This window comes from Trichoplusia ni, chromosome 12, assembly GCF_003590095.1.
Source record: "Trichoplusia ni isolate ovarian cell line Hi5 chromosome 12, tn1, whole genome shotgun sequence".
Classification (NCBI taxonomy): domain Eukaryota; kingdom Metazoa; phylum Arthropoda; class Insecta; order Lepidoptera; family Noctuidae; genus Trichoplusia; species Trichoplusia ni.
The window spans coordinates 13,758,377-13,773,854 of NC_039489.1; the positions used below are offsets into that span (position 1 = coordinate 13,758,377).

At 38.2% G+C, this 15,478-nt stretch overlaps 1 protein-coding gene across 4 annotated transcripts in view; it reads right to left on the reverse strand.

Moving 5' to 3' along the window:
- Nucleotides 1–15,378, reverse strand: part of LOC113499719 — a 26,657-nt gene extending 11,279 nt beyond the window's left edge. For 2 of the 4 annotated variants that reach the window (XM_026880298.1, XM_026880297.1), the window contains exon 1: nt 14,288–15,378. In XM_026880298.1, coding sequence (XP_026736099.1) covers nt 14,288–14,327 — 40 coding nt within the window. In that variant the 5' untranslated portion in view covers nt 14,328–15,378. Of the gene's footprint in view, nt 1–2,471; nt 4,520–14,287 lie in introns of those variants that run through there. The other 2 variants (XM_026880300.1, XM_026880299.1) reach the window with 2 other exon arrangements.
- Nucleotides 15,379–15,478: the final 100 nt, after the last annotated feature.

Genomic DNA, 15,478 nt, shown 5'->3' on the forward strand with positions numbered 1-15,478 from the left:
TTCATCCTGTTCCGATTGCATCCCTCTAGTCGCGCTCGCAGTGTTTACCGACTCCGGCGCAGCGTTGTTACGTCAGTTACGCGGGCTGCGGCGGCTGGCAGCGGGCCAGCGCATGCGCACACGTCACGCCTGTCACCCCCACACCATGTGGAAGGATCACATTTTTGTGTGTTAAGAGTTCGTTGTACAATGATTAGCGGCTATTAACATTATTTAATTAACGCGTACTCACAAGCACGACACGCGAGACTGTTCCTTGAAATATTTGGTGATGTGGTTTGATATGGTAGCAGTTGCTTTTTATTTTATATGAGTATCTGTATCGGTGCTTTATTTGACCTAGTTCATGAAATAACTGAAGATTACAAAACTGAGTTGTTTAAAATGGTATTAGATAGTTTACTGGAACATTACAGAACGGATGTCAGCAGACCTTGAGTGCCTGTAGATGTGGGCTTATTTATACAGGGCCATAATTATAAACCTTGTAGAACTTTACAACCGTGTTCCAATTCGATGCGGATTGAATCATAAAATTCTGACAACTCTAAAAGCCCTTTGATCTTGTATGAACACAGTAACCGCAGTCTTTACAAAGAATCGTCAATTACATCATCATTGATAACAACGACTCACTTCACTTTGAACAGTGCTGAATAAAATTACACCAATGTGGAGTTTTTATGATTTTACTTTCCAAAATTCGAGTGGAACCGAAGTTAACAACTAGCTATTAATTTGAGATCGGCATAAAGGGAATGCTAATAGCTACCATGTTGGGAGCAGCGGGGCGCGCGGCGAGGCATGAATCATATCGAAGAGCGTAGGAGACCAACGCGAACTTATTTATTACCGTTTTGGTAACCGAACGCTGACCAAAACAAACGACGGCTATGGTCTTATTGTTTTACATAACTATGCGTCCCTCGCTGATATGGAGAGCGTTACATTTTGCTAAACTCTCTGTATTAGGAGATTAAGCCTTTATGCCCAAAGTGCCCAAATTATTAGTAATTTATTAGAGACGTAATAAATCTGTTGACTCCTATTTCAAATAAATGTATGTATACATGTTCTAGTTTAAGGTAGGTCACTACTGTTTGTTACGTGATAGTTTAATGATGTTACTCGAAAACTATCTGGTAGCCGACTGTTTACTCTCTGTATCTCTCTTGATCTCTATTTGTTTTCGTAAATTGACTTGTAGGTAAAAAGAACCACTTAAATTAGTCATCAATTTGGATATGTTAAAATCCCCGTAACCAATGACCATATAAGCGGTGCAATAATTGCAACAGTGTGAAACAGCGAGTCACCTCGACGTTGCTGTAAGGGGCAAGTGATAACAGAAAGTACCTCAATCTATTGTTTAAGTAACGGTGGCCTAACTAAATGACACGCCGCTGTGTTTTCGCCACAACACAGTACTCAGTAACTGGTAACTGGTAGCCGAGAGTATTTGACACTCGCCGTATAAGGCGGATTGGCCGCGGGAAGCTTTCTGCGTTAACAACAAACACAAACATTCTGATTGGATGTGCACACATGACACAGTTACGAGGGTGACGACAGATTGATGCGACAGTCCTTTGTTTGAAGGGAAAAGTCGAAGGACTCATCAATGACAAGTGGTCCAGAATATTCACGAAATGTAGAGCGAACTCTACAATATATTCGGTGCGTGTGCGGGCTTGACTTGCGCACCGCATAGAGTTACATACAGCGGCTGCAGTCACGTCACGATGCATTTCTCTTTCACTCATTCAAACAATACCACGTGTCTCTATCGTAACTCTTAATTTAAGGATTGTATTTTGCGATCCTTTAATCGAACCTTCATTCCTTCGAACATACAAAAGGTTGTTGAAGGTGCTTCGGCTTTATGTTTACAATTTATCATAGAAGGCGCTACCGCGAGTTAAGTGTCTCAAAATTCTACGCTACTCACTAGGTTGTCGTATCTTAGCACATTGCGGTACCATTTTGCATTTATGTAATTATTAAAGTAAACAAATTATAATCACAGCAAACTGGAGGACAGGAGAGTTCAATATACGAAGTGATGTAACTAGTTTATTAGCTTTTAAACATGCAACAGAACTATTTACAGGCAGTAGCGGTTGATAAGGATAGTAGTGACGAATCAATAGGGCGGCGACCAAAGCCTGATATCAGCGTTTGATAGCAGGAGCAGGGCTCGGAGCGCGGCACTACCGCAGCGGGTCGCGCCGGTTGTAACTACATAAGATAACAGTGAGGGTTTGTGCCGCTCTTATCAATGTCTCAACTATCTCAAACGATCCGTGTTTACACAATCCTTTATTATGTATTTGTTTAAATGATTAAATATCCCGCATTTCATTAAAAACACATATTGTTCACAGTAATTAGTAGATGTTAATTAAAGTTTTGACAATCACCGGCACAATCCTCTCGTGTACAACAGAATCAACAAAATATAAGGTATTCACCTCCGCCCTCGGGCAACATTTGTGACATCCAAATCCTGGTATAGTAACACTTATATCACGAAACTTTTCATTGATAAACTGTTATCGCGCGGCGCTGCATGTGGTGCGCGTGGGGCGCGTGGTGCGCGTGGTGGCGCGGTGCGGAGGTCGCGCGGCGCTACTCCCGACTCGCGAGGCGCGCACTGCGCCGCCACTGCGCCCGCGCCGCTCTAATCTAAATACAGACAACGCGGCCCCAACCAAAATCGCTCGTATTACTTTCGGTTTCCATACGGCCTAAATTTAGAGGCCGCTCGCTACAGAAATAAAAACGTTTTTTACGTGTTTTTAGACGGGAACAGAGAACGTTTTTGCAGTGGCTGGTGTTGTGCCAGCGCCGCGGCGCGCGCGCTTCGCGAAACCCGAGATTCGTGCCATATTTGGCAGCCGCTCGCGCGATCACAAACGCTTTTGGGTATTTAGTTTCGGCGCGGCCCGCCTGGCACCGGCCCCGTCCGCCCGATGCGCGCGCAGCTAATTTCAGCCGCTTCCGTTGCGTTATAATCGCTCACTAATCGGGGATGCATTACCTGCCGCCTGTCGTCACTAGCCTGCCTTATATGGTATTCTCATACAGGAATCACCGAAACCGTTGCTAAAAAGTATCAATTCTAGCCTGAAAAAATATTTACAAATACCCACGTTTAATGTATTCTAGATTCTGTTTAAGGAAAAGTAATCTTGAATTCTTAGGCTAAATTTTAAAAGTTAAATGAGGTAATTAGCACACGTCAAATATTTTCACTTTAACGAACGAACGTTAAAAACGTTTAAAATTAACGACTTTCAGATCCAACGCGCCCTCGTGCAGCTCACCTCTCTCGAATTATTTTCTAATTTATAGTCATCAATCGAATTGACAGTTTACTCGACTTGATGAAACTATTCGAACGTCACAATAACGGATAATTTAAAATAGCCCTAAGTGTTGATAACTTCATCTTCATCTATCAAAGACATGAACACAGAAAGAAAAGGAATTTTGGCAATATGAGGAAATGTCCGGAACGCATTTAATTATCACCCAGAATACCGCACGACCGCCGCAGCACGTACTATTTCAAGAAATCACGCACAAGGAAAACGTTAATTATGTCTGTCTCTACACAAAACAGTCTCATTTTCTTACTTTTTTCATGATTACGTCAAAATGCGTCAGCTCTACAATTCAGAGCTGAAATGTTTGTCGCGGCGAAGTATTTTGTCGCTGTCACTTATAGCTTGCGTCCAGTCGCCGCACGGAGCACAGTTTTATTTCGACTCGCGCTCGTAAATCCTGGAATTATATCAATTAAGCGGTTTATTTGAATAACATTATTTAATTGCTTCACGGCCGTCCAGCGGCAGCGCTGCTTGGTTATACGTCCATAAATTACTTAATGCTACGAAATAGAGAAATTTTCACGAGAATTTTATAATTAAGTAAATATTGAACGGCATGAGTTAAGGAATACGCTGTTTTTTTTTATCAGAAGATGTTATGGAGTGCTGTTATTGGCAACATTTCAAAAGCCAAACTATTCGCTGTACAATCTACGGATTTCGATAGAATACAACATAAATATTCTTTTAATCGTGGGAAAAGACTGTTTTGAGCTTTGACTCGTATATTTCCCTGTCTAATGTATATATTTATGTGGGTAAATATTCTACGGTGAGCCGGAGAATATGAAATGATAAATGGAGATTTTCTGTATTAAAAAATAAATATTTTGACTGAAAAATTTAATAAGCAGTATTATTTTTTCGTAGATAAACGTGCGCTATGTTTTATTTTTCAGAGCAGTTTCAAAAGTGCGAGCTGAAACCTCGAGTGCTGCTAAAGCTTTCGCAAGTTATTCTGGATCGACATCCAGTCTCTTGTACTGTTGCTAGCGATTATTGAACAGTCGTTGGTTCATAATTCGGTAATTTTAGTCATAAAGCTTGTAATGACGAGTGCAGTAGAGTCGGGCGGCGCGGGCGCAGGTCGCCGCCCACCGCGCTCAGCTGACCCAATTCACCGCCGCGCGCCGTCACCAGGTAGGAGGAGGTGGCTCACAACACTCACGTTTAGGCAAGAATTAAACATATACATATTAATGAGCTGCCAGCTGCCATGAATAATCTATAATCTAAATATTGTGTAAAGGAAATACGCCGACTACCATGGAAGCTGAGAGCACAAAATTGTAGTTGTAGAATAATAAAAACGAGTACACATTATAGTAATGTAATGTTTGCACACATAAAGAGAGCTATAACACTGAAAACGCAAATAAATGTAATGTAGCGCACGTTTTGATTACATCGGTAATCGTTACTGCCGTGGATAAAGCCATAAAAACTATATAAACTGTACAGAAAAAAAACAAAACACAAACTACTATAGATATTCCTCGAGAAAATATTTGAAGTAAATCTGATTACGGCGTCATGATTGCGCTGTAAAAATTGTAAATAGATACGTAACAGTGTGTACTGTGTAGAGCAGGCCTTTCACTGCGAGGTGCGCGTGCGCAAGGCGTGTCGACGCACGACCCACACCCCTGGCGGTGATTTCACTAGGAGTCCCACTTTACTTGCACCGATACCTTCTGTGATGATCATTATGTCTAATCAAAGACACAGTCTCTGCCAGGATCCCGCTCCACGCTCTCCGCCATTCGATGCGCCAACATTTGACTCCGTAATGGTTATGACTTCATGAGGCAACACATTATAAATAACGAATTATGTCACTACTAAGAATTCTAATCTTAATGATGTAACGACGTTCCTTACAGATTTTACTGATATATATTATGTTAGGAAAGAGTATCTACGGCAATTTAAGCAAGTACACGATAAAAAAGATAGTCTTTGTTTTAATATTTGTTTTTAATGATATAAACAAAATTAAGAAATTAGTATCGACGTCTTTACAATATTTTTGTAATATAATCACCTAGAGAAAAAAAAACATAAATTATACTTAATTGTGAAACGTACTGATTGACAAAAAACCCGTGAATTGATTTCGTCCCACATTACTTAGTGCTGTGTATAACGACAGCCGAACAATAGTTCATTGCAGTGCAGACCAATTATAGCGATATGTTATTGATGGCTGGTGTCAGTCGCCCACACCAGCGCGCGGCCGGTCCACACTCCGCGGGGACATTAGCCCATCGGTCTGCGAACCCGACGTGACAAATGAAGTGTGTGCGCGCTTACACGATACATGATGATTATATTAATTGGTCTGATAGCAATTTGTTCATGACGACTAATAGCTGCTTAATAAGAAACTTCATGAATTATGCGAGCGCGGAAATGAATCTCATCTCTGAAAGCGGCTTACCATACGTCACGAGTCATCTCGTGAAAAGTCAGGAATGTTTTGAAATTTCTATAAGCGTTGTGATTCCCTAGCAATGGTTTCTTATTACTGAGGCTGCTGACACCAGGAAAAATATATTTGTATGTACCGACCGTCAAACTGATTTGTCAATGCCGGTTTTTTTCTTTAGCCTATTATTAAGGAACTCTTTCTTACTTTGACGTTTCTGTAGCACTTAGCTATTAACTCTTGTATGGCTTCGTAGCCATACAAGACCTTAAATACACTTAAGAATAAGGACGACCTTATTCTTAAGTGTATTTAAGGTCTTGTAAGGTAACCGATCTCTTTAAATTATCATAAAAAAAGGTAAAACAGTCCGATAAATTGTGCATCTCAACTTTACCGGCAACTCTAAGTGTAAGAGGTTAATGAACACTGGTCTGCGGTAATGGCGGGTGTCGCATCCACAGCGCTGCTCAACAGCCATCGGGCTTAATGGACAACATGATGCGCGTGCGCACCGCCACTGATTGCTCTCTTACAGGTAATTGGCTGTTATGCCATATGTATAAAAATCAGCTCACATTGAACCACCATCTCGTTACTATAAACAATGATGCTTTGTTTTCCTTCAGTCTCTAAACACAGATTGGACACCTAATCTCTATTCTCTCTTGATTTCATAAAATGTATTTGTAACCAATCACAAATAGAATTTTGTTGAAGAAAGTCTTTAAAAACAATTTTACAATTTTATCATTGTTTTCTTGTATTTTTTCTTGGCACTTAAATATTTCTTAATATTCCTATGAATTTAGCGAATATTTAAGCAATAAAACTAGAGGGGAATAACCCACGCTAGAAAACTGCGCTATTGTTTTCACCACCCACGGGAAGCTGTGTTGTGGTAATGATTGTTTATTACGCGAAATGTATTATTATCTACCTATCAAATAGTACCTAATAATGTAAATGAATAATAATGTCAAAAAAGCACGTAAAAGTAGTGAACCTACTTTAAGACGGCATTTTTTTTCAGTTCTGCTTCCAGCGACAACGCATTATGGTAAACAAGTAACAAATTATCGTTCAGTGGTATAACATAATATTTATAGTCATAATTCATAATTATCATTCCTCATACGAAGTTAGGACTTATCATAACTACATTTCACTCACAAGTCTTTATTTTAAGAATCTTTATATTAGAGTATTTGCGGTATCTTGGACCAACACTGACGTCTGTTTGTTTGCGATGAGACCTTGCTGAATATTTTGTGACACTGATTGTTACTAATAATACGAAGATGTTGTATTTCGATGGCAATGCTTCGGGAACCAGGAGCTGTGTGGAGCATGTGGGGAATGTGGGTGGCCTCTCACTGAACCAGACAGCTTGACATGGCAAGGCAAAGCTGACAATAAATTATACACAAGCTAAGGGAAAAAATATACAAAATATAATTGGACTAAATCCCGATAATACGAATCAGTTGAAATGAGTGAAACATAATATACCGGTTAAGCAATCTCCTTACTTACAGAACACAAATAGTTGCCTATAGGGACATAATAGGCTCACATTAAACATTATATTTACACAAAAACGGTTAATATGATATTACGTGATGATGGTCTAGCGTTACGTCGCCAGCCTACGTGATGTACAGAGGCTGTCCATCATTAGCGAGGGCCGGTGGCCCACGCGCCCAGCTCCACGACCGCGGCGGCTCGGAGGCGCTACCGCAAAAACTTAACTCCATATCTGTATTATTATAACGATATGTGGGCTCTGCCGGCTAGGGTATACTGTTTGTATGTTTTGGGTATTAGCGAGCAGTTACAAATATCATTAAACATGTGTTGATCGTTCAAATGAAACCTAATTGTGAAATGGTCTCGCCTGGATAGGCGCCTTGGCGCATTTTCCACAAATATAAAAACGAGGGGTCAGGTTATAATTTACAGGTAACAAAATTCACACCATAAATAGATAGAAGTTGACAAACGCAATAAAATATTCAATTTATTTTATACCTTCCATATGCTTAATGACCAACAAAGATAATATTTAAAAGGAAATATTAACCTTACAGTCGTCAAGGGTTTTGAAGCATTTCCTTAAAACTCAAGGCTTTCGATTTGTCGCTACTGGTTGGCGCTGCACCAAGTCTCACACAACGACCGACGTTATTCAAGAATTTTAAAAAGAGCACAAAATATCTAGAAAAAATGCTCGATATATTCTATTCTTGTGCCAGTTGTAAGTTTAGCGAGAAATATATGGGTTACTATATTTAGAGGGGCGTTAAACTCATTTCACTGTGTGATAGGTATGAATATCCCAACAATACACGATAGAACTTTTAAGTACTGATATAAAAATGAAAGTGTGCATGTTAAACTACTTGCAATGAACAACCGAACTGTTTGGTACATTTAATAAAAACAACTGACAACAAAGAACATTTTATCAGAAACCTCGTCACAATGACAGAGGAAACAGTTCAAAATAAGCACAAATACGGAGAAGAGAATAAAAATGAAATAACATCACTATCTGTCGGAGTGCAACGAGATAAACTTAAACAATTTTCCAACGATTTCATAAAGACATTCTGACTTTGTCTTAAATACGCTATAATTTATTTAAATAACTCGCCATCGCCATCGGAGATCGATGAAAACACCATATCGGCGCGGTCCGGCCTGCGCGTACGCAGCTCTGGCCAAAACCAGGAACCAATAAATATAAATACATTTTAGTTGTTGCCCGAAAAGGCCCAGCGGCCTCGTCGTTATTTCCTTATACTCTCCACGAAATAGGGCTGCAAGCTTTTTTGAATATCGTATCTTTATGCTTTCGATCTTCAGAATGAGCGGCGCGCGATTGTGTTCAAATATGGCTGCTTTATGCAACAATATCTGTCCAAGTCTCGGGACGAGGATAATTGGAGGTTTGATTGTGAATTTAGATATTATCCTGATAGCTTGTTAAAATAGTTATTTGTGTGTTTACATTATAGGGTAAGCACTCATTACAAATGCTGGATACCCATACGGGGCTATTCTCTTTATCTTGCTTGTTGCCCTAAATACTTTACTCATAGCCTGTCGATGTTTTCCATCAGACAGCCCTGCAGCTGTCGATGCACTTCCCCGGCCTTGCAGCATCGGTTATGGTTTAAACCATTTTGAGGCGCGCCTCATTAGAGCCCACCCCGAACCTTCACGTACACTCTACATGGTCTTAGCTGTCTGTTATGATGTTCACTAAGTTCAGTATAAATAATTTTGGTATTTAAGTATGCATTACTTTAAGTTGCTTTCAATTATTTCTTTCTTACTCTTTTTGGGTGGTCTACCTTTCCGTTACCGGTTTCGTACCAGGATTTACATTACTTGAATATAACTAATAAAATACATTTAAGTTTATTTAAAACTTCACCATCATTGTATCGTGTCTTAGTACTGACAAAGGCGCTTTAAGAAAATGATGTAGCAATTAACGAGAGTCCACGCTTCACATTCTGCGCCGTTATGTTACAAATAAACGCGAAACAGTCTCTCGCAATACAGCAAGATATAGTGACTCAATTCAGTCTATTATTATCTGAAAACAGCGCTCCGTCTTCAAAACATGTCTAACTGCAATCCTGCTGGATATTGAAGATATTTGCGGATGGGAATCTGTGATTTCTCATTATGTTTCTTCTTCCTATTAATTTTTAGATTAGAACAAAGTTAGATTCTCGCAATAGTAAACCGCCGAAATTGCAAAAAAAAACAAGTAAGCCTTCTCCTAAGTTTCATTTCTAGTAAGTTTGCGCAAACTGTTCATAAACCGATCATACAACATTCACTAATAAGGACTATTTATGAACGAAGAATAAGGATACGTATTTATATTAAGCACATGACACAAATGTTTTACCTTATAAGGCCCGGATACACCGAGCCCTTTGCATACTCAACTACTTTTCCGAGCAGGTCGGCACTGCGATAAGATTGCGAGTTGTCCGCGTAATGCGGCTGATACCGGCGTGGGCAGGCCTGTCACAACCTATAACGACTGCTATTATGCATTGATATGCTAGGATTATGAGAACTACTGAATATGCTAGCAATACCCGTATGGTGGTAGAACTGAGAAACAATTTCCATGCAAATTATATTATTAATAAAACAAGGGGTTAAGGTAAACTGGTGAAACATGAAGGAAATGTTGTGTTTGTCATTTGTTTCATTGTAGTGATAGTTTATGAGATTCAGAGTCCAATCGGGTAGGATAAGTTAACCGAGAGGAGATATTTAAGGAATTTATTTAAATAAAAGCTTTATCGCGATCCGAAAGATTATAAATTACTCTGACTAAACGCTCTACCTTAATCGGTGTTATTGTGACCATCTCTTGCCGCAAAATACCTCAAATGCATATTGCTTAAACTTAAACAGCCATAATAACGACGTACCTCCAGACGATCTCAAGCAACATAAATTAAGTATCGTCCCATCAATCATTACCATAACCTATCATTACAAGCTCATTTAAATAAAAAAATCAATTTGTCCGTGGTTAGAGGCGGGCATCAAATAGCGCGCTATATTCAGCCATAATGCGTTGTCTCACTAACATTATGAACGAATACGCGTGTTTTTATTGTGTTTATCGTAATAATTATAGCGAGCGCACGTGGGAAGCACCCACAGCGCTATGAATCACAATGTAGCGCAGATATGGACGCGAATAAATAATATTGAGCAAAAACCGACAGATTGATTAGTTGATAATGTTGTGCACCAAAATGTGTTAATTCTTCGTAATGAGCTCGCGTCCGCACTGTATTAACTGTCAGTCTGTCACGGCTGACAGCCACAGATAACGCAACACGGACAGAGGTGGCGGCGAGTAGGCGACACACACCAACACACAATTACCAATATATTTTTACACTAAAAATTAGCCAACTCTAGGAACGACATAAAAAAGGTTTGTATGGAGTATATTAGAAGTTAATTTATACAATTAAAAGGTAACTCCAGCGCAAATTCCTTTGAAATTAGTACCGTAAGTAATTAGCTTATTTATGCATGTATAATTACATGGTTTAGTATAAAATATTCTCAGTTATGTTCATGGCGGGGTACCTGTGAGTAAGTCGCCCACTACAATAATAATATTTAACATTCTTTGTATTTTCTAAATCCTGTGTCAGTGTGATCCGTGCAAAACTCTGACTACTGAACATACATACATATTAAATTCTAGGTACCTGCATGAAAAAAATATGTCAATGTATGTATACGTCGCTGAAACGCAGACTCTACCTTAATAAATTGTAAAGGTAACGATTTTAATACATATAAAACGTAGCGGCAAATGGTTCATAATATTCGTAGCTGTACCCGCGACTTCGAATCTGACCAGCCATTCAGAGATTAGCCGGAACAAACAGACAGATTTTGGTGCTGGTATTTACTGCATATTTATGCTTATAGATATAGTAAAAAACTATTTTTTTAATATTACAAACACACTTAAACTTGATCTAATAGATTACCAACGTTTGTTGTCTTTTAGGCGAAATTTATCAAGTGGCCCGTCTTTATATTATTTTATTACCATGGTGTACTTGTTTGTGTCAAACCCATGTAGGTCCAACAGCCATCGTAATTCCTATATACATAGTAACCGTTGTTCCTGCTTCTCGCAATCAGTAAAGAAACTCGTCCAGTTCATCATGGCACCATGTTTTCCTATGAATATTTTATGCAAAGCTCGACGCTGCCATCTTTGATAAATTTATGGAAACCTGATTTTTGTTGCAGCCCTGTTAGCCGGGCACAACGCCGGCTTTGTAAGACAAACGGGAACCGATGCGTGATACCGTTTTTACGAAAACCTCCACTAAAAGAGGAATATATAAGTTTATATCCCTCTTTTAGTTAGTTTGGAATCACTAAATATTTATCTCTTATATCTTATATTAAATGTCAATTCCATAATAACCTAACGATTTCAATAGAACCTTGGAAATCTTATACATTCATTAAGAAACATTTTAGACGTCTTGGCGCCAAAATATCAAACTGACTAGGTGACTATTGAACTATTTATAAAATAAGTATTATAAATATACTCATATTGAAGAGCAAATTGATAATAACACAAACTCATTTACGCTTTATAATAAAAACACTTAAAATTGATAATCATGGGTAAAATTTGAGAATGTCTGAAAACGAAACCTTATTTAAATGTAACTATAAATATTATTTCCCCAGCTATCAATCTTTTAGGAACTAATATAAATTAACGTTTAGACGACCGCTTTGCGATACCCCGCGGCAGACCCACGCGAGACGAGCCGCGTGCAAAATATAATAAAAGGCAAGTTTTTATCACATTTATACCAAAGCCGGTGAAAAGCGACAACCTGTCAATATTTACATACTATTAGACGGCGGAACAAAGCGCCGCCTAATATGGCCGGGAAAGGAAAATGAAGATGCTTTGTGTACGTAACGCGTGCCGATATTGTAGGATTAACTTCAATTAATTTGAGAAATAGGTACTTAAGTAAATAGATAGCAAAGAAACTTACAAATCTCCTTTTTAATTTAACAATTAAATATTCTCAAAAAAATGAAAATTAAATTTAACATCAAAGGATTATACCGAAAATTTTGAGAAGTTAAATTTGAATGAAAAATATCAAGTAAAAATTTTGACTTTTGAAGGCACTCGTAATTATTAAGTGAAAATTACCGAGTAATTATTTAACATTAATTCGATTTCTTAAAATAAGACTCGTTTTCGAATTAATACAAAAAAAGGAAGAAGAGCAATGATATTGAACATAAATTATTACGGAAATATTGCACCTTTTTGCAATGATTAAATGGAGTGAAATTCTAAGTAATAATATCTAGCAAAAGCACCGTTTAAAGTAAGACTGTTACAGTTGTGACAGAGACGATAAATTATAAAATGTAGAGCGGCATCTCGCTTCCACAGCGGCAGCACTTCGAGAGGTGGTGGCGGGCGTCCAGCTCTCACGACTGAACCTGCGTCAAGTTATGCAAATACATCTGCGTTTACGATGATTGCACCTCAAGGATAGCCGTGTTATTGCCTTGTTGAGTCGCACGTAGGCTAGCTAAGCCTGGTATTAACTAGCTAAGTATGCAGTGGGAGGCGCGAATGGACATCAAATATGCAACAACACTAATATTTACCGTATATTCATGTTCTGCGAGATTAAGCAACGACTTGCTAAAATACTTGGGATAAGTTCAGTCTAAGCTACTGGAAGTAGCGAAATGATATCGCTTACAATTACAAACTTATAATTAGTGGTAAGGTACCGAAAATTATAATGGCGTCAAGGCCTGCGAATTCAAATGCCACGCGATGAATGAACCCGGGATGAGGGTTGACGCAGTGACTATACGACTACAACCGCTGAACTGTCCGTGTCAAATTGTAATGTGCCATGTGTGTTCCTTTCATTTCTTAGGAATTGTAAAGTTACAACTTTTTAAAAGCTAAAAATTCTAAACAGTTTTCAAACTTCAAACTTTTTTTAACCTATTTCAAGTTCTTATTTTCATAGGCTTAGACATCAAACCCGGGACCAGTTGCCAACTGTACATAAGTATTGAGCAGCCCATAACGTATTCAGTTAACATTTCAACTCATCCATACTTATTGTATTTCATATATCTAAGCGTACGCCCGTAGGTGTGTCTGCGTCCTAGATGATCATAATCAACTAAGCATATCTCAATAGTTGGTCCCGCATTCTAATTTATCAACTTCAGAAAAGGTTAATTAATGATAATTAATAAGCTACGAATGTCACATAAATTTTATCTCCAACTATTACTTAATTATCTAATTATTGTTGCTTAATTAATTCATGCTCACGTTTTACCCTTTATATAAAAAACAACCATCTGACATACTTGGACGGTGTTATTATAATCTTATACATGGAAAATGGAAACGGCTGAAACGATTGAGCTTTCGTTTTGGGATATAGTCTTGAAATATCGTAAAGTCAAGGTAAGCTTTGAATGGTGAGACCATTTGGAAAAATTGCGAGGAAAATTTAAATCTGTGACAGTGTAAGTTTTAGTATTCGGTGCATTCCGAATTTTGAAAGAATAAAGTTTTCGATTTGTATCCAGGAGAGCAGGTAAGAGTAGTACCTACATGGGGTTGGTATTGGGATAAAGCTTGATAAGCATTTTTTGTATCATTGTCAGCATTGTAATCATCTACTGTTATTCGGTACAAAGTTAGCCGGGACAGCCAGTCGTTTATAAATTAGCACGAGCAATTCGGTCATTCGTAGGTATGTCAATATTACTGAGTTTAATCAAATAAACTTAATAAAGTCCTATATACTTACGCTATAAATGGTTACAAATTAATTTAAGCTTCGTTATCTTATTGCCGACTACTCACGTTTGATGAAGTTTTCCTCAACACTCCTTAGTCCGCACATTAGATTCCAACACTAAATCCAATTTCCATGAATAAATATTCACACTAACACTTAAACAATGCTCAACAAACTATTCACCACGGAACATACATGTCATATAAACTTTATAACTATATGTTTTTTATTAAAAACAAACAAAATAAAATGTCACGAAATTAAAACACATTTAAATAAAGCGCGCCAATGTAATACTGTCAGAGACAACGAGAAAAGCACAGGGCAGGCAAAGGCACGCACTCATACTGCCTGCAGAGGCTGTGTCGCTTGTGGGTCACCGCCCACAACCGCAATGAGATCATAAAGCTGTTTCGAATATCATTTACACTTAACTCGGTGCAAGTAACACGTCTTGCCTCCCTCGCGAAGTATTTACATAATTATACCAATACGCAAACACTTTTAACTCAGTAAGTAGGTTTCAATTGGCTAATGAAGAAATATAAGCATGAACTTTACATAATGATGGACGTCTTAGCTTGTAGAACATTTTTGGTATCCGACTCGTACCTAATACAGGCAGATTTAATTTCGGTAATTAAGAAAAGAGAAATAATAATATACTATGGCCTTAAATTAGATACTAACAAACTCTCAACTAAGTATAGTACACGCGTCGAGTGGTCACAATAACAAATAGCTGGAGCGATGAGATGTGAGTTCGATTCTCGTACGGAACAAGCTCTGCGGCACAGACCATGTATTTTTTAAGAAAGTTTTTGATCGATTTTTAAATTAGTTTTGCGGGTTTCGTTTTGCAAAAATGAAGTACAGTTGGTAACTTTAGTTATTTCATCTATAAATTCAGAAGGTATGTAAAATAGCTAGCTGTTTTAGTTGAATTGTTTAATTTGCTAATTTAATGACAGCCACAGCCTTGGATGTCACCTCATTATGCCCGCACTCCGTCATGACGGTCGGCGCTCATTACGCCGCGCGCACAACTCATATTATAATTGGACAATTCACTTGTTTCATAGCTTGTATGTAACTGAATGTTATGTTTAACAATCTTGACTTTTGACCCGGTTTGCGAATACGCGAGAAGACAATTTCGGCTTAACTAACGTATATTATAACTATTTTTGTTTTAACTGTTTATGTTATGTTAGGTTATACCCATACAAAATTAGCGCTAATAATAGTTATATGTA